At 39.1% G+C, this 25,174-nt stretch overlaps 2 protein-coding genes across 10 annotated transcripts in view; one reads left to right on the top strand and one right to left on the bottom strand.

The window, feature by feature from the left end:
- The window catches only part of ANKMY2 (ankyrin repeat and MYND domain containing 2), a 47,045-nt gene extending 45,174 nt beyond the window's left edge, over positions 1 to 1,871 (bottom strand). For 2 of the 4 annotated variants that reach the window (XM_045388894.3, XM_074035387.1), the window contains exons 1-2: positions 1,634 to 1,871; positions 812 to 940 (exon numbers count right to left, since the gene is read on the bottom strand). Coding sequence is in view for 2 of the 4 variants with exons in the window: in XM_005550057.5 (XP_005550114.3) it covers positions 1,634 to 1,700 (67 nt within the window). In the remaining 2 variants the exon portion in view is untranslated. The remainder of the gene's footprint in view (positions 1 to 811; positions 941 to 1,633) is intronic. The other 2 variants (XM_005550057.5, XM_005550058.5) reach the window with 1 other exon arrangement.
- Positions 1,872 to 2,307: 436 nt separating this feature from the next.
- BZW2 (basic leucine zipper and W2 domains 2) overlaps positions 2,308 to 25,174 on the top strand; it is a 59,906-nt gene continuing 37,039 nt past the window's right edge. For 2 of the 6 annotated variants that reach the window (XM_045388893.3, XM_005550052.5), the window contains exons 1-2: positions 2,308 to 2,409; positions 21,268 to 21,332. In XM_045388893.3, the coding sequence (XP_045244828.1) occupies positions 21,275 to 21,332 (58 nt within the window). In that variant the 5' untranslated portion in view covers positions 2,308 to 2,409; positions 21,268 to 21,274. Of the gene's footprint in view, positions 2,426 to 17,057; positions 17,147 to 18,027; positions 18,090 to 21,267; positions 21,333 to 25,174 lie in introns of those variants that run through there. The other 4 variants (XM_005550056.5, XM_065542249.2, XM_065542248.1 and 1 more) reach the window with 4 other exon arrangements.

Below are 25,174 nucleotides of genomic sequence, written 5' to 3'. Positions count from 1 at the left end.
TAGCCATCATAGTGGTTCACACCTATAGTCCCAGCCACTAGGGAGGCGGAGGCTGCAGAGAGCTGCAACTCCAGCCTGGGTGAAGAGTGAGATCCTGTCTCAAACAAACAAGAGAGACAGAGGGAGAGTGAGTGAGAGAGAGAGAGAGAGAGAGAGAGAGAGAGAGAGAGAGAGAGAGGACATGTACTAGCTCTGTACTGCTTAAAATAATTTTTGTCCCTGGTGGATTGATCCTTTGTCTCCTTTGTGCCCAACACACTACCTGGCAAACAGCGAGAACTTACATGCTTGCTTAATTGAATCCCGGAGCCATCAAAGGCAGGGAGAAATTACCCAGAGACAGGAAGAACTGAAAGACTGAAATGCCAAATAGGTCAGCGAGAACCATGCAGTACAACAATATAAACTCTAACCCAAATCCCCAAATTCCAGGCAAAGAACACATTATTGATATACATAGCTGTGACTGACTTAGAATAGTTGAGATCAGATCGAGTGGGCTCAGCTCATCAGCACCTGTTGAGTTCAAACCTGAATTTTTTCTCCTTCGCCTGTAGAATTTCCTTGTCGCTATGAAGAATAAATCTGCCTTATTCTCTAGGATCCCACATTTCGGCCTGGCTACTAAGTAAATAAAACTGGAAACTGGGAAGTCTTATGCTGCAATGACTGGCACCTCTGCCATTCGAGGAAAAACATAGCCATCCTATTATTGAGTTTAAAATCACCACATTAATTGCCCGGAGTCCCACACATCCCCATTCCCGCACCGTGAGGGTGCAGGAGAAGTATGCAGTCACACTGATGTCACCTGCCAGGTAACGGGACTCGGCAGGGAACTCCTCTAGGACTTCCACTCGGGGACTCCGGGGAAATATGGCTTCTGGCTCGTCCTCGGGGCTCCCCGCTGGGACTCAGCACAGCGGAAGTGGGGCACGCACTGGGAGAGTGGACAAGAAAGCGCGAAGGAGCGCGATTAGAAGGTCGCATCTGTGCAACGTGGGCCGAGGGGTGGGTGTGGAGGCCTCGCCAATTTCCTTGTCTCTCTAGGGTTCCTGAGGCTGTCGGAGCTTCTGGAAGCCAGGGAGGCCCTGGATGCGGAAGTCTCAATGCAGCAAATTACAGACCTAGTTCTGTGCCCTTATGAAGCACCCCTCTCCCTAAGGGCGCCCTCCACTCCCAAGCGGGGGCGGGGATCGGCAAAGGATCCAGATCATTCGGCCTGCGGAAGTCTAAAGAGCCATTTAGACACCCGCCTAAGAACCTGAAACTACCAGGACCGAACGCAGTCAAAATCCCTGGGGAGCAGTGAAGAATTCACACGCTGGGGCCCACACCTCGGGACGCTCGCATTAATCTAAGGCGGGGCGTGGAAATCCTTACGTTACCAAAAGCAGATTTAGAGGCCGAGCCTCTGTAACTACCTCTCCTGTCCCAGCACTGCTTCTACCTCCCCATCTCTCCGCCCCTGCAACCCTTCCCAGACCAAAGGGAGAAACGCTCTTTCCCGGTTCCAGGCTGCCAACCTTGCAGAACCGCAGCCAAAGGTCACGCAGGCCAGGGGCGCCCCCCCGGATCTGCCACGCCCCCCGGCCAGGCTGGCCGCGTCGGCGTCGCAGCCCAGCACCCGTACCTTTCCCGATGACTTCCAGCAGCTCCTTCTCCTCCTGGGTCAGCTCGCCTTTCTTTATGTGAACCATTGCTCCCGCCAGCTTGAAGGTTATTCTGTTTCTTAGGAAGTATTAAAAAAGAAAAGATGCGTCTGTATTGGGAACGCCAGCCGCAATGAGGCAACTTGAGACCAAGACACTGAGTAGCCAACCGCGGAAACGCTGCGCTTCTCTCCTCCCTCCCGCGGGCGGGCGGACAGCGGGCGAGCTCGGGCGAGCCAGGCTGGAGGTCTCTGCAGGCCCAGCGGCAGTCACCGCCCGCCGCCTGTCATTGGCCCGGCCGAGGAGGAGGAGCCGCAGGAGGTGGCAGCAAGAGATCACCATTGGAGAAACCGGGGAGGGAAAAACCAAATGCAGAAAGCTGGAGGGGGGAATTAAATTGCTCTTATACGTTCCGCACCCCTATCCTGTCCGGTTCAAATATTTCGCCACACGCAATATTGAAAATGCTACATCTGGCAGTTCTGTGCTCAGCGACGGCTTTTTGGGGCGTGCAGAGGTTCCCGGTTGTCGCCGTACCCCCACTATACCCCCAGGAGTGGCGTGGTCTGGGCAGGGGCGGTCTGGGAGGCGGGGGCGGTACGGGAGGCGGGGCTGCGCCGGGTTCCGTGTGTCTATGTCAATGTGTCTGTCCTTCACTCCTCCATTGTCTGCTGCCGCTGCTGCCGCTGCCGCCGCTGCCGCTGCACGAATCGCCGCAGTCCCCAGCCTTGCGCGTCGTCGCTACCTCCTCGGACAGGTGAGAAGCAGCCCAGGTGAGACAAGGGGTGCCGGGAGGGTTGCGAGAGCAGCGACTGCCGCCCCGCCGGGGCTTCCATCGGGCCGGAGCTGGCGGGGAGGAAGCATGTGCCTCCTGGGGCGGCTTCCTGCCTCGCGGTGGAGAAGCCCCCGCTCCACCTCATCATCACCGCGCTTACGGGGTGTCAGTGACCTGGGATGAAGACCTCCGACTCGCAACGTTTGGCCGCCCCGGGAGACCCTGGGACCGCAGGCGGGCGGGTGGGGGCCAGCCACGCGGTGAGAAGTGGCGGGTGCACATGGTCTCGTGCGTGGCACCGCCAGACGCGGCTCCCGGGGAGGCTGGGGCCAGGGCTCTGGGCTAGGGGTCGGGAGGAGAGCGCCCCATTACTAGCGAGTCAGTGAGGACAGACTCGGGAGAAGGTAGTTTTTACGTTGGTAATCCTCGCCCTCCCCACTACTTGTCATCTCTTTGGCCTCTGTGGAAGCTGTAGAAGAAAACCGGAGCTGATCGCCTAATGTTGCTTGTTAACGATGTTTGGAAACAATTTACACTTGCACTAATACTTCGTTTATGAGAGACAGCCTGGGGGAGGAAAGGGCTTCTTTGCTCTGCTAGAGTTCTTGGTTCTCTTTGTAACTCAGATCTTGAGATTTATGGAAATACGGAGTGGAGGGTGGGGAGGTTGGAGAGGGCGGAGATTAAATTGGTGTTGCTGCCTATATATAGCCTTAGATTAGCCTCTTAATCCAACCTTCATTCAACTGTAATATGTAGCCTGGAGCTTCAACCATAGGTAGATGGGGATAAATACAAGTGTGTACTCAGAAATAACATTTGCTTGCTAAAATGTGGGAATCAGTGATTTCTCCAGGGTACGCATTTATATTTACATCATCAATGAAAGTTTCTTTGAAAATTCGTGTTTATGTTTTACTGTTGTTTCCCTACAGAGTAGTATTGATGTTTCTCTCAATATGTGTGTCAAAGAGACATGTATGTGTCAAAGAGAAATATTTGAATAATTATGTAGGTGGTTTTTGTTAAGCATCCCCAGGACCACTGTTTCTTCTCATAGTGCCATACAAAAAGCGAAATCCATTTTCCTCTGGCCTTAGGCGTTTATTTTGTGTGAAGCTTTCACTAACACATCTGAAATCTCCTGGAGTATGTTTATCATTATTTCCTGCCTTTAGCAAAAATCTTTCCTAAACTCCAGCTGTTTTTGCCCCCTAAAGCTTCAGCTTCAAAGGCTGGGACAGATCTGAGCCAGAACATCTTACATGAAAATGGTTTGAAATTATTCATCTCAGTGTATAACAAAGATACTTTTGTTGGATGATGCTTTAATAATGATGTGGCTGTTCAGGCAAGTAGTAAGGCTTCTGAGAGTGACCGATCTTTTGTAATGCTGTTAGTTCCAGAGTTACAATTGATTTATAATACAGTATCATGCGGAAGAAACCCACAAACCTAAAAAAACGCGTGAGTAGTAACCTCCTGGAACATGTGATTTAGCATCTTACCAGCAGATGCATACACAGAATTGGGTACTTCATTGCTAGTATTTCCATCTCTTGTGCCAAATCTGGGCCATGGTTACTTGAAGGTCACACCTGTTTGTCTCACTGGGGTTGTCAGTTCCTCGAGGATAGCAACTAACTATTTTCTTGATGCCTTATGACACTTGTTTGGTATTTAGTGCTCTCTGAATACATGACCAGTGAATTTAGAGACAATAACATTGAAAGAGAATCTAACATCTACCTAGAAATGCAGATAAATCATGTTCAGTTTACATTTCTAGAAACAGATTCATAATGGGTACTTTTCATTAGATGGATTGATCACATTAGTAGTTGTATGGTGTAAATATTTAATGTAGGAATAAGATTAGATAATGAGCATATTAAAATAGATTCACATCAAAGAAGTTTTATTGATAATAAGATGGCTACTTCATATTGAGTATTTAGTCTGTGCTAGATATTCTACCAGATGCTTTGCATATAATTATTCTATTGTTATGACAACTCAGGAATTAGCCAATTTTATCCCCACTTCTGCAAATAAGAGGACAGAAACTAAGGGAAATAGTTTGTCCACAACCCCATATTAGGAAGTGTCAGAGTCAGAATTGGAATAATGATTTCTGAAATGTGTGAAATGTATGTGTCCTCTCGTATCTTTTTCTACTACTACCACTCTAGACCTATTGCAATGCATCTTAAGTAGCCTGCTTCTCTCTCACCTGTCTCTGTCTAGCTAATTCAGGGAACTACCAGTTCAATAAACATTGAGCACCCATCATTCTGTGAATGGCTCTCCTCTGGCCACAGAATAGAGGGCTGGGTCTGGCCTGGAAGGTTCCCAACCATCCATGGTCTCAGCAGGCATTTCCAGTCATCTGGGCCCTCCCACACACTGAGCTCTAAGGTCACCACTCTGCTGGTTCCCCAACCTGCCGGTAATTTCCACCCCTTTGTTCCTGCTTTTCTCCTTCTCCGAATGACTTCCCTTCCCTTTTCACTGAATCTCCTCTCCAGATCTGATGAACTATTCAACTTTTCAGACATAATTTAAACAAAAACTCTTTTCTTCAGCTTTTGTGTTCATCTCTCTCTCTCTCTGTCCAGTAAGGGAAATATACGTGCTAGTAAATACATTTATTCATGTCTCTTGGCAAGGGTTATAAGTAAAATCTTTGTATGTGGAGGATATTGATATGCAACATGGCTACTGGTAGCACTGCTGGCAGCCTTTAATTCTCTCTTCTTATGGATTCTAGCGAACCCTCTTTTACCACCCCCCTGCCTAAATTGACATCATTGCTTCTTCATCTGAATCTCCATGAAAACACCTAAAGCAAGCACTTTCTCATCACATTCTATTATACTTATTATTATTAATCTGTTTGGTCCCTTCTCATTCTAGAGTATACATTAACTAGGTCAAATTTATCTTTGTTTCTAAAGGTTTAACCCAGTGTCTTGCACCTAGTGTATGCTCAGTACAAGCTGAGTTGAATTCAGTTTGATCTCTAAGTTATTTTAGGTGGATTTGTTTTCCTACTTGACTAATCCTTCCTGGCAATGTGAGGTGAGGTGGCACTAAGCACGCACAATCATAACCAGAGGCAGAAAGTCTTTAAATGTTTTGGATCTCAGGCTTCTTGACATTCTGATGAATGCTGTCAACCAAGAAAAATTGTTCCTATGCACATGTTACAAATTTGGCATGCCATTCTTAGATTTCCCCATTAAAGACCCTGATTTCCAGCTCTCTAAGAGAATGCTGCCTTTTAATTGCATGTTTGAGTATTACATCTTTCAGGGTACTGTTTTGCTTGACATTTGACTTTTTTTCCTTAGACTTAGGTATCTTTATTAAGAAATTTTGATTTTTTTAAAATTTGAAGTAGATTATGGTTGTATGTTTAAAAGATTACTTATCTTTTAGAGATAGGAACAGATTTATTGCAGAACTGGATGAGAAGACAGCTGAGATTTGCTTTAATATAATTCTGTGACAGAAAGGAAGAGAGACTGAATGAGAATATAAATGAGATAAAATTGACTATGTTAACAGTTGAAGATGGGTGATGAGTACATTCACTTGATTATACTGTTCTCTCTACTTTTGGATATATTTGAGATTTTCCATAATGAAGTTTTTAAAAAGAAAATTTGGAAGTATTACAGCCTCTAAGAAATCTTTTTTTTTTTTTTTAACACAACATAAGAAAGTAATATGAATACAAATGTTCTTTTTTCTATACTTAGAGTTTCGCTTATGTGATTATTCGTTTAAGTGTTAAAACAGTTACACCTAAATCTGCAAAGAACTGTCTTGTGAACAATGCATTTCCATAAACATTTCAGATCACATTTTAACTTCTCCAAAAAATGAAAGGTTGGTGGCATTACTCAGTGCTTGTAGAACAAATTGATGAATATCTTACTGGTAGTTAATCCTCATCTTTTTTGAAAATTGACAAAGTAATTTTCAGAAAATTTTGAAGAACGGGTACAGATATATTTAGTTTAACTGAGAAAATCAAGAGGTGAATGAAGTAGAGATACTGACGTTCTTCTGTGTGTCATAATCCAACTCAGAAGGCATTCAAAAAAAAAGAGTACCAAAACTGTTTTAAGCAATGTCAGCACTGTTAGGATAAGTATATTAGTCTAGGAAAATCAGGAGCAGGCCCAGGATAGGGCGTGACTGGTAGGTTCTTACTCAATGTTTGCTTAGCTGAGTACTTACTCTGACACCTACTTTATAATTTGTGCAATTTTTTAAACTTATTTTTTGATGTTTAAATTTTTTATTGTGTTTTAGATATATTAAATGCCCTTTATAGCATGTCATCCTAGACTTTGGGATCTTAAAAGAATATTTAATTAATATGAAATCCACCAATATTAGCAGGTCATAAACAAGAATACTTTTCATTCTTAACTCACTCATGTCTGTGTATGGAGGCCATGGAGCTCTTTAGCAAGTATCTTTTGGACAGTTAGGTGCCAAATGGAATGATTTGCCCTGTTCTAAATTTGGCATGTATTAAGTGAAGAGTGCCAAAAATGTTCAGATAGTCATATTTGTAAACTATTTTGAAAATAAAGGTTTGGATATTCATTGAATGAACCATTCTTTGTTAAATGCCAAAAAGATGTTTTCATTATCCTGTCTTGATTTTTAGCAATAGGTGTTTCCATTGATGTTTTTTAAGTTTATGTCAAAAATGAAAGGAAAAAAGTATAATGACAATAAGAAAGAATAAAGCGCTGTATTAATATTTAAGATAGTATAATCCTTTGGCTATCTTTAATCCTTTTAATTCTGAAAATATTAATATTTTAGTAGGAAAACAATAACTTAAGATGTAGAATTATTTTTTGTGTCAGATGTAGAATTATATCTTCTTCTCACATCTCAACTTATTTTTATGCTAGATGAGAACTGTAAAAAATATAACAGGTGTACTGTTATTTTTGAGGACTTCTAAATAAGTCTCAAGAAAAGCCCTAGGGCAGAGATGAATAATAAGGGATAACAGCACTGTAGAGAATATATCATAAGCTACTATTGGATGATATTCTACTGTCATCCTTTTTATAATCCTCACAGAAGACTTTAATGCTTTTCAAACTAACCTGGATTTATGGTCATTTCTAAGAAGAAAAAAAATGTTATATGTTTTTCTCAGTGTACAAGGTAATTGAATGGCACTATTATAAACAGGAAAGAGAACCCCTGGTTGTTGGTGCAGAGGAAACTGCTGGCTGGAGGAAAAGGATGCGGTGTTAGTATTTGGGAGTGTGAAGATTGTGTTTTTGTTAGAGTTGAGCTTCTGCAGGAAACAATTTAAAAACTGTATCCTATAGTGCTAGAAATTATGGTGCCATAAATTTTCTAATATTTGTGTGTCCCTAAGAGGCAGTATTGTTAAATTCTCTCTCTAAAGATAAATACCTTTTTTCCCCCCCTTAATAGAACTCTTTGGAGAACTCTTTGGTATTTTGGAAGTAACATATGCTAATTCAATTTATCCAAGTGGTGAACCCAACTTTAATATTTATGCTCTACTCCATCTAATTCTAAACTATAAAATTTATGAGGCAAATAATGAAAAAGCTGCCTTCGAGAATCATATAAATAATTCTCTAAGACATTGCAGCAGCTTTAGTTGGCTCCCTGGAAAAGGCACTGAGTGGAGACAGTGGATCAGGTTCTGGCCCCAACTCTTCCATGTACATAAGCTCCAGATGGACAGGGATCTTTCTGCTTTGATCTCCACTGTCTTACCAATGCTAAAATGGAATTCCTGACCTCAGCCAAGTGGTTTGACATCTCAGTGCCTTATCTGAGGGTTAGCTTAGGGACTGGGCTTAAATCCATGGTTTTCCGTTCTGCATGAATGCCACTTGTAAGTTAAAAAGTAAAAAACGAAAACAAAAACAAAAAAAACCGCACTTAATTATTAAAACGTTAATAAACACAACTGCAACTCAAATGCATCGTTTGTTGTCTTTAAACATACTGGAGACCATCCGTGCTTGCTAACTTGTTCTGCCCGATTGTGCAATACTTGAAACAAAGCTCCACCTGCTAGAAAGTGACCTCCATGAAACTTGCCTGATTTAGTGCTTGCTGCATCCCTATTGACTAGTACCAGACCTACTATATTTGGTAAACAGATAAATGAATGATTCTCTGTAGGTTTAAACCTTTTTTTTTTTTTTTTTTTTTGAGACGGAGTCTTGCTCTTGTTGCCCAATCTGGAGTGCAATGGTGCGATCTCAGCTGACTGCAACCTCCACCTCCTGAGTTCAAGTGATTCTCCTGTCTCAGCCTCCTGAGTAGCTGGGATTACAGGCGCCTGCCACCACGCCTGGCTAATTTTTGTATTTTTTAGTGGAGACAGGGTTTCACCACGTTGGCCAGGCTGGTCTTGAACACCTGACTTCAGGTAATTCACCCACCTTGGCTTCCCAAAGTGCTGGGATTACAGGCGTGAGCCACCATACCTCACTTAAACCTTTTTAAAATGTATGATTGAGAGAACTTGTAGCTCTGTCCTAGTTCTTTTTTATTTCCTTTAATTTGACTTTGTATGGTCCACTTCTATAAAGTTGTGTCAGGGAATCCAGTCCGATATCATGGCTTGGCATTTCTAGCCAGTTCATGCTCTCATTGTGTAATAAGCATGCATATGGAAAGTAACTTTGTGTGTGTGTGTAGCCCTTCAAATAAAGCTTCACCTGCTAGACAGGCTTGGGCAGGTCTCCTTCTGGGAGGATGGGAGTTCCTTGGTTGAGAGAACTAGTAAGTGAGCAAATATTTGGACTCATGCCCACCACCACCTTTGAGCTTCCTGAAGGCCCATTATTACGGTTTTTAAGCAATTGCTCCAAATAAAATTCTCTCACTGGTTACCAGTCTAGGCCTTTCTTTTCTTTTTATTTATTTATTTTTTCCAAAGATTTTATTTTCCCCTTTTCCTTGATTAAAAATCCTCTGAAGAGAGGCAAACACTTCAACACCCTTTTACTGTAGTAACTTTTCTTCTGACTTCCCATTGGACTAATAGTCACCAACATTCCTATCAGTTTTATGTCTTTCATAAACTAACTTGCTCTCTGGCATTGCCACTCCACTCCTTTCTGATTTTCATCTCCTGGTTTTCCTTGCCTCAGTTAGCAAGGCCGGTGTTGTGTGTGCTGTCCATAGCTCCTTTCCTCTAGGTGGAAAGTAAATCTCATATAAAATCATCTTTCTCCTCTACTACATAAAGCTCAACATATAGTTAGACATCTTCCAATGAAAAAGCACTTTTCTGGAGGAAGGAACATTAGAGATGAGAAGACTCATTAATATTACTTTTGTCTTCAGTGGAGGTGAAAATCTCGAATGCATAGGCATTTTCTAAAAGGTTACATAGGATGATGTTAAAGGGTTTAAATTATTATCTCCATGGAGTGGGGCTGGGATATAAGGTCAGGAGTGAAAGATTGGGTAGAGCACTACCCTTCTGTACTGTGTTGGGGTTTTTTGTTTGTTTGTTTGATTTTGTTTTGTTTTTGCCATCAGTGTATTATTACTTTATAGTTTAAAAGACTCGTTAAAATAATATAGAGACTGGCCGAGCATGGTGGCTCATGCCTGTAATCCTATCACTTTGGGTGGCTGAGGTGGGCAGATCACTTGAGGCCAGGAGTTCCAGACCAGCCTGGCCAACATGACGAAACCCCATCTCTACTAAAAAAAAATACAAAAATTAATTACTTGAGAGACTGAGGCACGAGAATCCAAGGGAGGCAGAGTTTGCAGTGAGCCAAGATTGTGCTGCTGCACTCCAGCCTGGGAGACAGAGTAAGACTCTGTCTCAAAAAGTAGTAATAGTAATATAAAGACCATCTTGCTTTTTTTTCTAAGCTTAAAATTATAATATTATTAACAAATTTCAAGGACATTTCCCTCTCTATTAGAGTTTCGCGTTTCCTAAAGTGATGCAGTGGAACGCATGACTTTTAAAATAAAGATTCCAGAGGATATCACTGAATCAACTTATATAACTCCAAGTCCAAATGCAAATCATTTTTTAAATTGTACTTTAGCATAATATGAGAAATGATGGTAGAACTGAATTTTAATATTTTTCTGTATGTAACCCTCCCCACCAAAAAAAAAAAAAAAAACCCAAAAACGGAGGATATGTATTTATTTATGAGACAGAGTCTTGGCTCTGTCATCCAGGCTGTGGTACAGTGGCACGATCTTGGCTCACTGCAACCTCTGCCTCCAGGGTTCGAGTGATTCTCGTGCCTCAGCCTCCCAAGTAGCTGGGATTACAGGCGTGCACCACCATGCCTGGCTAATTTTTTTTTTTTTTTTCAGTAGATACACGGTTTCACCATGTTGCCCAGGCTTGTCTCAAACTCCTGACCTCAGGTGATCCACCAGTCTCAGCCTCCCAAAGTGCTGGGATTGCAGGCATGCGCCACCGTGCCCAGCCTATGTTTAAATGTGAACAGTGGTCATTACTGAAAGTTAGGCTGATAGGTTTTTTTCTAATTTTTCCTTAAATATTCTATAATATACATGATAAGCTAACCTTATAATCAGTCATTTTTAAAGGTTACCTCTCACTTTCAATTAAAGATGCTGTTACTTCTCAGCTTAATCACCTACTTTTTTGCTTTTTTTCAGTATTTTGTTATAAAAACCTGGTTAGACACACCAGATAGCTTCAAAGTGGCCACATACTTTTTTCAATGGATTAGACTCTGAATGATCTCTGGCAATTTTCTAAAATTAAATCTTCTATCAAACAAGGAAATTTCTCATCATTGAGGATAATCAAAAGAATGCTCTATAGACTCTAGAGGAAATTCTAGAACAGGTTCATAAATCTATTAATTAAAGGGGGTTTTGATTAATGGAAACATTATTAGTTTGTAGTTTTTCTTTATTGAAGGAAGAAATTACTTTGATGGGTAAATGCTGGAAAATGTTTTTTTAAATTACTTTAAGATACTATATAACATTTTGTGTTTATGTGTATTGCTTTGATAAATGTATTTAAAATACTTTGTAGAAAAAATAATTTTTTGAATAGTTTCTTAAAGTTTTGTTTTTAACTGACATATAGTAATTGTTTATATATGGGGTACAGTGTAGTGTTTCCATACACATATACATTGTGTAATAATTAAATCAGGGTGATTAGCATATTCATTACATCGAGCACGTCATTTCTTTGTGGTAAGAACAATCAAAATCCTTTCTTTTAGCTCTTTTGTAGCATATGATACATTATTGTTAACTATAATAACTCTATTGTGCAATGGAACACTAGAGCTTATTCTTCCTAACTGTAACTCTGTACCTGTTCACCAGTCTTTCCCCATCCCCACCTCACTCCTATTCTCCTCTGTCTCCGGGAAACTACTATTCTACTCTCTACTTCTATGATACCAACTTAGTTTCTACAGGAGTGAGATCATATGATATTTGCCTCCCAAAGTGCTGGGATTATAGACCTGAGCCACCATGCCCAGCCCTAAAATACATATGGCTTCCTGTGTTTGCCATTGCTTCAGGGTTCTATGTATACATAATCAATTTTATTTCTTAATCATTTGAGAGTAGGTTGCATACACTTTCTGCCTTTATCCCTTATTTATTCAGTATTTATTCTGTAAAAGTAAGATACTTTTCTTACAGAACCACAGTGCAAAAAAAAATTCAGTAAATTTTAACATAGATACCATAATTTTATCTCTATACTGCAACTTCTTAGGTTGTCGCAATAGTGTCATATATTTGTATGTATATATATGTGTGTGTGTGTGTGTATATATATGAACCACTATATACATACATAAATATTTTTTCCCAGTACAGCATTCAGTCGAGGAATGTGTATTGCATTCGGCAACGCCCCTTTAATTCTCCTGGAACAGTTCTTAAGCTTTTGTTTTGGAAAGATGTTGCCATTTATGAAGAATACAGACCAGTTGCTTTGGAGAATGTTCCTAGATATACATCTATTTCCTCATGATTAGCTCTTCAGATCATGTGTTTTTGTCTAGAGTACCACATGAGCAATATGTCCTTCTAAGTGTAAAACATCTGAAGTTGTAGTGATTGTATGTTGTCCTTTGGTTAAGGTGTTGTCTTGTTTCTCCAATGTGTAGTTATATATTTTTAAAAAATTTTATGTGAAGATGCTTGAAGGCTATGTAAGTATCCTGTTGATCATCAAGCACTCCCCCGCACAGCGCACAGACACACACACACACACACACACACACACCCCCACCCACCCACCTACCCACCCATATAGGTTTAGCATACATTGATTATTCTTGCATGAATCAATTTTTTATTTAATTGTTGCAAAATGGTGATTTTCTCATTCAATGTTTCATTCTCTGTTTATTAGTTGACATTCCACTGAAAGAAAATCTTTCACCTCCTTCCCTTTCCTTGTGTACTGAAAAATTTGTTTTCTTTCACATGAACCAAAAAGTTATGAGCATGGACCTGTGGGTTTGTATTTTGTTGAATGGGTTATTAGCTATTGCCCTTAGTTATTTGGGTCCTCAAATTGCCCCGGGCTAGGCCAGTGGAATTGTCCTCAAGACTGCTCTTGTTTTGTTTTAGCTTGATTTTTTTTTAAGGCACTTGTGAATTTTCTGACACAAGACATCCCAGGATCGTAGTGAATCTCCCCTGCTCCAACCTTGGAATCAGCCATTTATCCAACGAACCTTGGTTTCTCTCAGTAGGGAGTGATATTTAGATCCTGTGGCACATGTCTTTTTATGCAAAAATGTTATTATTGCTTGTGACTCCTTGAGAATTGGTTTGAACGTCAAAAGAGTTTAAAACCTTTTCACTTAAGTATATACATTTTTCTAATTATAAAAAGGATATGTATTTATATTACAGAAAATATGGACAAGGATAGGTAAGAAGAATAAAAGGTGCCTTGAACCCACTACTCATGTTGACCATCACTGGATGTGAGTGTGTTTTACATAGCCAAGATCACATCATGTATATGGAATATTGCATTTTGCTGTATCTACATAGCATGTCATTGTTTTCTCAAAGTCATAGAAATTAGACAATTTCATTTTTAAGTCACACATTGTATATTAAAATTTCTCTTTTCCTTCTTGTTTTTTGTTTCCATTGATGCAATACCCTAAAGTAGAAAAAGGTTGCTGGTATTGAGCTTCTTTCTCTGCTCTCTTTAAAGCCCATATTCTTGCCTATCTTCTGCCCTCCCACTGAATTGCATAAGATGTAAAATTACCAATTTCAGAAATAAATTGTTAGTATCAGAGACTGGGAAACATGTATTTTGTACATTCTAACTGTACTTTTGGTTTGAGATATGACTATCTATTCAGTGATAAACTTTGTTTTTTCTAAAATGTGACACCAGTGTTTGGCAAATACGAGTAAGTAGTTCAATGAAAACATGCTTAGTTGCCACGGGTGTGTTTAGACCTGGGTGCAGAATTTTCAGCCCTTGAGAGCAGGGACCATCTCTGGCTTTGCTCACCATTGTTTTCTCTCTACAGTAGGGTTTCTCAACCTCAGCACTTCATTGAAATTTCAGACTTAAGTGTCTTAACTTATCGAGGGCAGAGGTTTTAGGGCATTTTGTTAAAGTACCCTGAAACATTATATTTGAGGGATGGGTTTTCTAAAAGCCAAAGTATGCTACGATGTGGGTAGTGTAGATGTGTTTATGTCTTTCTGAGTGTTGAAAGACATAAGAATGACATCAGCAAAATTAGACCATCTGGAAGATTGAACGAGCTGGCCAGCTGTTGGGGGAAGGGCAGGGCCTGGGAGATAACTCATCTGGGGAAAGTGCAAGGGCCCAGAGGAAGGAATGCACATGCCTTAAGGGGCCTCTTAGAAAAGTAGAATTGCATTAACTAGAGACCAGGAAGTGACTCCTAGAGCGGAAGGATTTTAGGAATTAATTTATACTTCTTAAAAGTTTTTGAAAAAAACTTCACTGAGATAAAGTAAGTGACATTGTGTAGTTGCCTTAAATTGTTTCTACACGGATATTTAAAATGTAATTTTTGTAATATTTTTATTTTTATTTAAAAGGAAATTTTAAAAACAAGCATTTACAACTTAGGTCTACTAATTAGTTTAAGGTGTAAAGTGGTTTTGGAAGTATAATAAAATGAAAACTTTATCATGGTGCCTTTATGTTTAATTAAAGGAGACTTACATTAACATTTAACTTGAAGTGCTCTCTTCACAGAATACAAGTTATTTGGGCTTTAATAACTCTTCATAAGGTAGATAGTTGGTGCAAGTAAAGAGTCCACCATTAAAGTTCGTCACTGGAAAATACATACATTTTTGAGGAGACTATACTTTAAAAAAATTTTTTTTATTATTTTTTAAGAGACCAAGCTTTGCCATGTTGCCTGGGCTGGTCTCCAACTCTTGAGCTCAAGCAATCCTCCTGCCTCAGCCTCCCAAATTGCTGGAATTCCTCGCCTGACCCTGTTTAATGCTTTTTTTTTAAAGTTATTTTTGTTCTTTTATATTATTCAGGATAAGAATGAAAGGAATAGGGATATGATAACTATATATATATATATATTTTTTTTTTTTTTTCTTTTTTTCTGAGATGGAGTCTTGCTTTGTTGCCCAGGCTGGAGTACAGTGGTGCGATCTCGGCTCACTACAACCTCCACCTCCTGGGTTCAAGTGATTCTCCTGCCTCAGCCTCCCAAGTAGTGCGCCACCATGTCTGGCTAATTTTTGTATTTTTAGTAGAGACAGGGTTTCACTATGTTGGACAGGTTGGTCTCGATCTCCTGACCTCATGATCTATCCTCCTCCGCTTCCCAAAGTGCTGGGATTACAGGCATGAGCCACTGCTCCTGGCCAACAGCAATATTTTTATATTAGAAAAAAGAGCATTTGACTTTATTTTTCCCTTAGAGCTGGACTATCAGCTATTTTTGAATTTTAATTTTTTAAAATTGTTATAAATACTACAACTTTCATAGTATTTGTTGGTAATTAAGCTTTTTGTACTGGCTGAGTGATTTTGAGTAGGCAGAGCCTGTTACAAAATCATGATAAGGATATTAAACAAGCTAATGTTATTTCAGGCAACAAATTGTTAGTGTTATTATTATAGGCATATAGTTAGTTTATTGCTTAGAGTATCAATAATTTAAACTTTTAAAACCAATTTAATTATTTTTTGTTTCTTTGGAGAAAATGATAATACAATGTTATCAACCCAAAAGACTCCTGGATTCCTTTATTTTCTGTAAAGGATTTTATATTGCTTGTTCTTTTAATTTTAGCATTAATGGAAAGGAAAATGCTGTATAGATATGGGTAATTTTTAAAGTTTATTTTAATAGTAGATCATTTTACTCATTTAAAATATTGAATAAAAGGTAATTCTTGAAACTTGTTATTAAATACAAAGTACTTCATGAGAACACTGCAGTGAAGTGTCTCAATTTTACTGAGTTTTGTGTGTTGTTATTATATCTTTATGAAACATTTTATACTTTGGGAATGATATTGTTGCCCTATAATTTTTAGACTCCAAAGTCTTTTTTTTCCATCTCGGGCAACATGGGGAAACTCCTTCTCTACCAAACTATATAAAAAATTAGCTAGGCCTGCTGGCATGCCTGTAGTCCCAGCTACTTGGGAGGATCTCTTGAGCCCAGGTGGTTAGGGCTGCAGTAAGCAGAGATCACACCCCTGCCTGTTAGCCTGGGTGACAGAGCGAGAATCCATATTAAAAAAAAAAAAAAAAAAAAAAAAAAGTCTTTTTTCCCCCAAGTCTTAAACAATATTGACTGCACACAGAATATTACTTTGAAATGTGGTAATTTTTCTTTTTTCCTCACTATGGCCACCTGGCTTTGAAATATGTGCAGAATACTCTTAGAGCTGCTTTATTTGAAAAATATTAATTAAAAATTTCTATTCTTTAGATTTATTTTTACCTTTGTATCAAATTTAAGCGTTTTGGGACATAAGAATTGCATGGCCCAACATAAGTAACTATTAGCCACACTGTTTAAATTTAGTTAATGGAAATAAAATAAAATTAAACATTTATTTCTCTAGTCACTAGCCACATTTCAAGGGATCAGTAGTGGCTACCGTATTAGATAGTGCTGATATAGAACGTTTCCATCATCACAGTCACTTCTATTGGATACACTGCTCTAGAATAGGAGTTCACAAAGGACCTCCTGGGAGTCCAGTCTGGTCCACGACTTGAGTTAATATGAAGTTTTATTGGAATACGGCCATGACCATTTGTTTGCACATTGTCCACTGCTACTTTCACACTGTAACAGCAGAATTGAGTGGTTGGAACAGAAACCTTATATCCCACAGAGAGAGTAAAATATTTTCTTTACAAAAAATGTTGTATTCCCTGCTTTAGAGTATATATGCTCATAAAGTTAAAGTTGTTTGAATAACATATGCATAGCACATGTTAGTAATATAGCATGTTACATAAGGCAGGTTATCATAGTTCAAAGATGAGTCAGACGAGAACAGTCAAAAATAGAATCTAAGACCAAAGTGCTGGATAATTAGACAGGAGCAGTCATTCCCTTGTAGGGACAACTAGAAGGTAAGTCTTCTGGTAGATCAGTTCCTTTCCAAAATGGAGAGAAGTAAAGAAGAGTCCCAGGTAAGACTGATCAGTTTACATCGAAGGTGCTAATCCACTTAAGGTGGGGTGGGCAACTGGAAGGATTAGTGCACAGTTGCCATGAGATGCACCTGTGCCAGTGTGGCTCATTGTTACACCTGAGCCCAGAGTTAAGGGACCGAATTTGAAAAAGATGCTAGGACAGTTAGAAGATTAACAGAGTGAGGTAGGTAACAGAAATAGATGTAATAGGTTAGACCTAAAAACCTCTCAATTTACACTTAAAATAGGAATTTGCAAAAGTGTTCAATTCATTAATATAGTATCAAGTTTCTAAATATTTGATTGATTGGATCATTTTAGTATTCTTATAACCTTCTTTTACTCTTTATATGGACTATCCAAGAAATGTAGTCTCTTAGATGACATGTGAAATACTTAAGTCCATTTTGTTTACCATTTTACATACAATTTTAATATTATTTTAAACCATGGAACTGTTCCATTTTGGTAGAATATGTGCGTATTTTGTGTGTGGCTTATAGTTTTTAAAACAGAATCCAAATTGTCTTGATGCATAGGTTGTACCCCACAGGGATTTCTCTCTGAGGATACTGTTAAACTTTTATTTTTTTAAACATGTATTTTTAGTTATTAGATTTGAAACTACATTGTAGGGCAGTGTACTAACAGCCTTTGACATTGGCCTAATAGAACTGTCATTGTTACTGTTTCTTTGTTATTTTCCTAGGTTGAAGCTAACAATTTCTTATTCAAAGTGTCCTTGCTTCTCTTAGGCCAGGGCTTTTATAAGGGCTCAGTGAGTACTTTATAAAGGCTGACCCTTACTGGAGCAGATTATAGTGTAGCATGAAGAGCTAAATTTAGAGGGAAGCAGGGCCTCTGCTCCAAATAGTAACAGCTAAAGGATAGACACTCTTGGAGAGCAGAATATCTTCATTTAGTCTGTCACCACCAGTGGGTGAGTTTTTGTTTGTTTGTTCTAATTTTGGTTGTTATATCAAAGTCTTTGTGTACATTTTTATGTTTGCATGTTATTATGTGTTTGTGCACATGGAACATATCGAGGGTATGAAAAGTAAGCCCACATAGCTGGGTTATAAAGAAACAAACTTTTATGCTTAGAAAGGAAGTAAGTATAAAAGCTAAAGATTTTGAAAATAGAGTAATTCTTTCATATGCTGTGTTTGGTGGTACTTCTCCATTAACAGAAATAATAGAAACAAGGTGCAAAGAGTTAATTAGGGAATTCCATGAGTTTGTATTCTAAACCCCAAAATAAAACTTTTAGGAGGGACTCACACTTTAGAATTTTTGAAATTACAAATTAAAAACCATTTTTAGCCTGGAACAGTGGTGTATGCCTGTAATCCCAGTTGCTCAAGAGGCTGAGATGAGAGAATTGCTTGAGTCCAGGAGTTTGAAGTCACCCTAGTCAACATAGTAACACTCTCATCTCTAAGGAAGTAGAGAGAGAAAAAAAAAGGAAGGAAGGAGAGAGAAAGAAAAAGGAAGGGCGGAAAAAAAGAAGAAAAACATCTTTGGCAGAGAAATCTGCTGGAGAGATTTCTGCCTAGTTGAGCTACATTCTTTTCGCATCTTGGTACAAGACCCATCACCCAAATTCTTTGACACATATTTTTCTTTGCTAACACAAATACATTTTGTATAATATTTGTGTTTGGAAGATATGGAGACAATAATATGTATATCATCATCACTTTTGCAACAATAAAGTATTGGCTGATCCAGAGTGAATCTGTTTATAATGCCAGCTGGAAAGTTTCTGAATGAAACTTTTGCAGTGAATATAAATGATGCATTAGAAGCTCTGTTTTCAACATCCATCAAATGAAATGAGAATTCATTGATTAAGTTTATAGAATTTGTAATGACTTCAATATGTTGCTGTTGCCCCATACACATAAGCAATCACTTTATTCTTGCACTGGTCTGTGTTTCTACTGTTTGAACTATTACATTGTGTTGCAAATGTTTGAATTTTATCCCTCCCAATGAGTTTCTCGAGGGCATGGATTCTGGCTTAATAACCTTTGTATCTCGAAGCGTGATGTATTAAGTTCATTTTATTTTATAGGGTTGATAAAAATTATTTCTCAAACCATGTAATTACTTTTTGTGTTTTTATGTGACTTTTAATTAGTTTCCCTTCTAAAATAATGATTAACTTGAAGTTTTCAATAATAAACAGATTTTTTATTATGTGAAGCTACAAATTTCTCTTTTATGCAGTAAGAAGGAATATTTGGTACATAAATAGTTTTTTCATGTTCTTTAGGATTTAAACAAACTTTCAGGAGTAATTAAATTACTTGAATAATGTAAATTTGTTATTGTTTGCTGGCATAAGTAATTAAGGAAATCTAGACATTTTCAAATGAATGCTAAAATCTTTGGAAGGTAATTAAATAATTTGCTCGAGTAATGCATGTTATATTGAATGTTTGGCCTTCATAATTGAAGCAATCTAGACATACTTTCAGTTTATGATATGTATATCAACAAGCATATTCTCAATTTTTAAGAAGTCTTGTGGAGCAGGCCTTACATTTTTTCAAAGATAATATTACATTTTTTAAATTGTGTATTAAATCCAGTAAAATAGTATGAAGTACTCAAATCCCTGTCCATTAAGGTAAACCAAAAAATAAAAAAATTATTAATAGTTTCTTTATCCTTCTTAAATTGTTGTTGCGTAGAAAACCATATATTCTATATACCCTCCTTATAACCAAATACTTTACATTCTTTTATTCAGCTTGCTTTTTTCCACTATCATTATCCCTTGAGCATCTTTCCATATCAGTCCAGCAACTTATTTGAAAAGTATTTATTATATGTTTATACTTTGCTCAATGTAAAAGGTGCAGAATGGAGGAGCTAAAGGAGCTCTATGGAATAAAAACCTACAAGGTTCCTGTCCTAGTGGAGGTTACACTCATTGGGGGTATAGACCCTAGACAAAGAGATAATAATAAAATGGCAGGCACTGCTAAAGAAAAATAAAGCTAGGTAAGGAGAGCTATTGACAATGGGCCACTTTGGTGGAGATGGTCAGAGAAGACCTCCCTTTTCAGGGATACATTTGAATGATTGCAAGGAGATAGCCATGTGGACAGCTGGGGAAGATCTTTCCTGAAAGAGAGGCAGGAACAGAGCCTCAGACGCCACACCTTATCTGGCCTATTGGAAGAACAACAAAGAGATCAATGTGACTGGAACTCAATGAGCGATGAGACAAGATGTGTATTGAATATACATATATAGTCAGAAAGGTAGCCAGGATCAGAAATGTAGTACAGTTAGATCTAATTCATGCTTTCATAAGCTTCATGGTGTCCCACTTGGTGGCTACATTACAGCTTATTTGAGGACATTTCATTTTCCATTTTTATGTATACAACAATGCTGCAACTGAAAACAATGCTGCAACTAAATCCTTTTACATATACAAGTATATTTGCATTCTTGTGTGAACATAACTATAGGATAAATTCCAGATAAGGTATTGCTGGACCAAGGTTATGCCCCTGTAAATATTTATAGATACTCACCAAAATTTTCCTCAAAGTATTTCATGGAGTTTAACCTTTACATCAAAGTTGGTGTCTGTGGTGGTTTTTCCTATGTCCTTTGCCAACACTGAGTATTGGTAAACTTTAAAATTTTGGCTAGTCTGAGTTAAAATTAGATCTCATTTTTAAAAGTGTATTTATGCCGGGCGCCGTGGCTCATGCCTGTAATCCCAGCACTTCAGGAGGCCAAGGCAGGTGGATCACGAGGTCAGGAGTTCAAGACCTGGCCACCATGGTGAAACCCCGTCTGTACTAAAAATACAAAAATTAGCCAGGCGTGGTGGCTCACGTTTGTAGTCCCAGCTACTCAGGAGGCTGAGGCAGGAGAATCACTTGAACCCGGGACGCGGAGGTTGCAGTGAGCTGAGATCACACCATTGCACTCCCATCTGGGCGACAGCAAGACTGTCTCAATTTAAAAAATAAAAGGCATATTCAGTAATGAGAGAGGTTAAACATATGTTCAACCAAATTTATTGCCCATATTTTTTTCATATAAACTGCTTATTTGAAATACGTAATCTTTATTTTCTTTGTTTTCAGAAATTTTATGAATAAGCATCAGAAGCCAGTGCTAACAGGCCAGCGGTTCAAAACTCGGAAAAGGGGTAGGTTGTGTGTGTGTGTGTTTAAAGTTGTAACCAAAATGTAAGATTGGAGAAGAAGCTGAATGATTCCTGTTTCCCCCAACCTCACTGATTCTACTCATTTGAGCTCTGAGTGTAGAATCTGACGTGCTTTAGTGAAACCATAGAACTTCTAGTTACTTCTTGGACAAGTTATTTAATTGGCCTACGCTACAGAATGGGATAGATATCTCTGTTCAGGTTGTCTTACTTTCATGTGAGGTTATGAAGGCAATTGGTGAATTTCACTGGTTTTGACGTTAGCATTGTATTTGATTTTTGCTTTCTTTGTCGTTTTATGAAAACGTTGATGGCAAAGATGATAAAATAAAAAGTAAATTAGGAAGTGAGATATTGAAGAGTTTCTTAATTTTTCAGAAATGAGGAAGTCAAAATAAATCTACTGCCCTAAATTCCCCTTAAAAACCATATTTTCAAGTGTCTTTCATTGTGGTAAGGGTAGTTATAGACCCATGTTGATGATGACTGCTGAAATTTCTATTTGTGTGAGTGACTTTTTTCTTTTATAACGTTCATCTTAGCATTCTTTTTGTGTAAATAATATTTTATACATTTTTTTAGAGACAGGGTCTTGACTGTCACCCAGGTTGGAGTGCAGTGGTGTGATGATAACTCACTGCAGCCTCAAACACCTGGGCTCAAGTGGTCCTTACACCTCAGCCTCCCAAGTAGCTGGGACTATAGGTGCACACCACCACACCTGGCTAATTAAAAAAAAAAAAAAATTTGTACAGACACGGTCTTGAACTCCTGGCCTCAAGCAGTCCTCCTCCCTTGGCCTCCCAAAGTGCTGAGATTGTGGATGTGAGCCACTGTACCTGGCCTGTATAAAGACATTTATGTATGTATGTATTTATTTATTTAGAGACGGAGTCTCACTCTGTCATCAGGCTGCAGTGCAGTGGCACCATCTCGGCTCACTGCAACCTCCGCCTCCTGTGTTCAAGCAATTCTCCTGCCTCAGCCTCCCAAGTAGCTGGGGTTATGGGCGCCCACCATCATGCACAGCTAATTTTTGTATTTTTAGTAGAGACGGGATTTCGCCATATTGGCCAGGTTGGTCTCGATCTCCTGACCTTGTGATCCACCTATTTATTTTAAATTAATTATTGGCTTATTTTTTTTTTTGAGATAGGGTCTTGCTCTGACACCCAGGCTGGAATATAGTGGTGCCATCACAGCTACTGCAGACTTGACCTCCTGGGCTCAAGCGCTCCTCCCACCTCAGCCACCCAAGAAACCACTTTTTTGTGGAGACAAGGTCTTGCTATGTTGTTGAAGCTGGGCTCAAGCAGTGTTCCTGTCTCAGCTTCCCAGAGTGATGGGATTATAGGCATGAGCCACCACACCAAGCCAAGGATATTTTAAACATGATTTCATATTTAGTCAGTTTTGCATAATTATATAGAGGTCCTCTTGGATATAAGAATAGCTGAACTGGGGCCAGGCTTGGTGGCTCACACCTGTAATCCCATGCTTTCGGAGGCCGAGGCAGGTGGATCACCTGAGGTTGGGAGTTTGAGACCAGCCTGACCAACATGGTGAAACCCAGTCTCTACTAAAAGTACAAAATGAGCCGGGCGTAGTGGCACATGCCTGTAATCCCAGCTTCTCTGGAGGCGGAGGCAGGAGAATCGCTTGAACCCGGGAGGCAGAGGTTGCAGTGAGCCGACATCGCGCCATTGAACTCCAGCCTGGGCAACAAGCAAAACTCCATCTCAAAAAAAAAAAAAAAATGCTGAACTGAAACTCAATAGGGAAACTTTTTCAAAGAGGAAAGATGATATGAGTGATTAAGTTAAATAAAGTTGAAGGGAATTACTGAAAAATATTTAAGGTAGTATGTATAAAGATAAAAGATGTTGGAGCAGAATCCCATGTAATGATCTTGGAGGACTAAATTATTTCATTGATAACTGACTTTATATGCCTTTGGCAGTCACTGCTAAGCAGCCTGTGTTGTCTTGCAATGCTATGTCCATTTAAGTAACAAGTCTAGTCATGTAGACAGAAAAGAAATTGCAATATAATAGATCATTTGGATCAGAAGTGTTTGTAAGAGTCACTAGGAAGCAGTAAGACTGAATTTAACTGTGTGCTGTCTGCTGGGAAGCTTCATGTTCAAAGTAAAATATAAAAATAAAAAAATTAACTAACCAAAAAATACTTTGTACAATTCTTCTGTTTTGCACTCTCCCTTTTCTATTTTTTTCATTTCTGGCCTATCCCCATAAAAAGAGTAAGTGCAAGTATAACCTGAGCCACTTCTCTATTTAGTCCTCATCTTAGTCTTTCAAATTGTGCCCCACTGCATTGCCCCTTGCCATCTGGAAGCGGATATCAAACACAAAGTGCTAACCAGAATTCATTGTCTTATTGTTCAAAGCAGTCTTGGAAAAAAGGACATGGATGATTTTAAAAGGATTTATCAGTAATGAACAATATGGTTCAGAAACCTGTGATAATAGCCAATATATGCCCAGCTATGAGGCACAGAAACGTTTGCTATTGCCTGCCCCTGGGGAATCGTGTTAATCTCGGAGCTGGATCTCCAGCTCAAGCATCTTTATTAGTGTGACGCTAATCCACTGGAACTGAGCTCAAGAGAGGGCCTCAGAATGTGTTGCACAACAGCAGACGTGAGTCAGCGAGTAAACTGGCCCTTACAGTTTGTCTTCAGTTTAGAACCGGAAAGTTTCCTCTCCTTCAGAACCGGTTTGCCTCTGAATCACTTGGTGGTCAAGATTGTGCTGTTGGAGTACTCAGGGAGAGCCACTGAGAAATATATATTATTTGCCAGTTGATCTGGATTTATATAACTCATATCTCTTGGGGATTTAAGCAACACTTGAGCCATTTTGTGCCACACTCCTGATGGGGGAATAAAAATGGAGTCAACCTCATTTTCTGCTCCTCTTAGTAGTGAAATGCCTCCTGATGATTTCTCATCCTTAACTTTTCTTTGCTATTATGAAGGGGCTGACATCAAATAAGTGGTTAGCAATTTTGTAGAGCTGGGGAAAATTACTACTGAGGATATTTCAAGGTCCTTGTGATAGGCTGTTTTCTGAAGATATGTCTTCACTTTGAAACATTTCCTAGCAAAGCGAATGCTCCTGCATGCCAAGTTAGTACTGACAGTGTATTTCTTATTGCATTGTCGTTATTGCTTAGCAGTAAAATACAAACGTCATGGCAGGACACATTATGTAATAGAACTCTAATCAGATTCTCTTTTCCTTTATGAAATACATCTCGCTTATGATATATTCTCCAAAGTAATTATGTTTTTTACTGTGGCTTGTGGAAATCTGAAAGGATGAAAATTTCTCCCGTGAGCAATTGGATTATGCTTTGCTAAATGAAACATTTAATAATCAAACTGGTCTTTCTGCACATTTTTAGAAAAATTGGATTACAATTAGCGAAAACAAGAGAGAGAAAAAAAGGTCAAACTGCAGGCATTCAGCATGACCATGCGCTCAGGTTTCTCCCTGAGACTTTAGCTCTGTAATAATGTTTTTTGTTGTTGTTGCTGGAGACAGAGTCATCTAGACTCTGTCATCTAGGCTGGAGTTCAGTGGCACAATCTCAGCTCACTGCAGCCTCTGCCTCCCGGATTCAAGCGATTCTTGTGCCTCAGCCTCCCAAGTAGCTGGAATTACAGGCGTGCACCACCACAGCCAGCTAATTTTTGTAATTTTTAGTAGACATGAAGTTTCATCATGTTGCTCGGGCTCGTCTCAGAACTCCTGGCCTCAAGTGATCCATCCACCTTGGCCTCCCAAAGTGCTGGAATTCCA

The sequence above is a fragment of the Macaca fascicularis genome, chromosome 3 (genome assembly GCF_037993035.2).
Source record: "Macaca fascicularis isolate 582-1 chromosome 3, T2T-MFA8v1.1".
NCBI lineage: Eukaryota > Metazoa > Chordata > Mammalia > Primates > Cercopithecidae > Macaca > Macaca fascicularis.
This window is presented reverse-complemented; position numbering and strand designations above follow the sequence as displayed.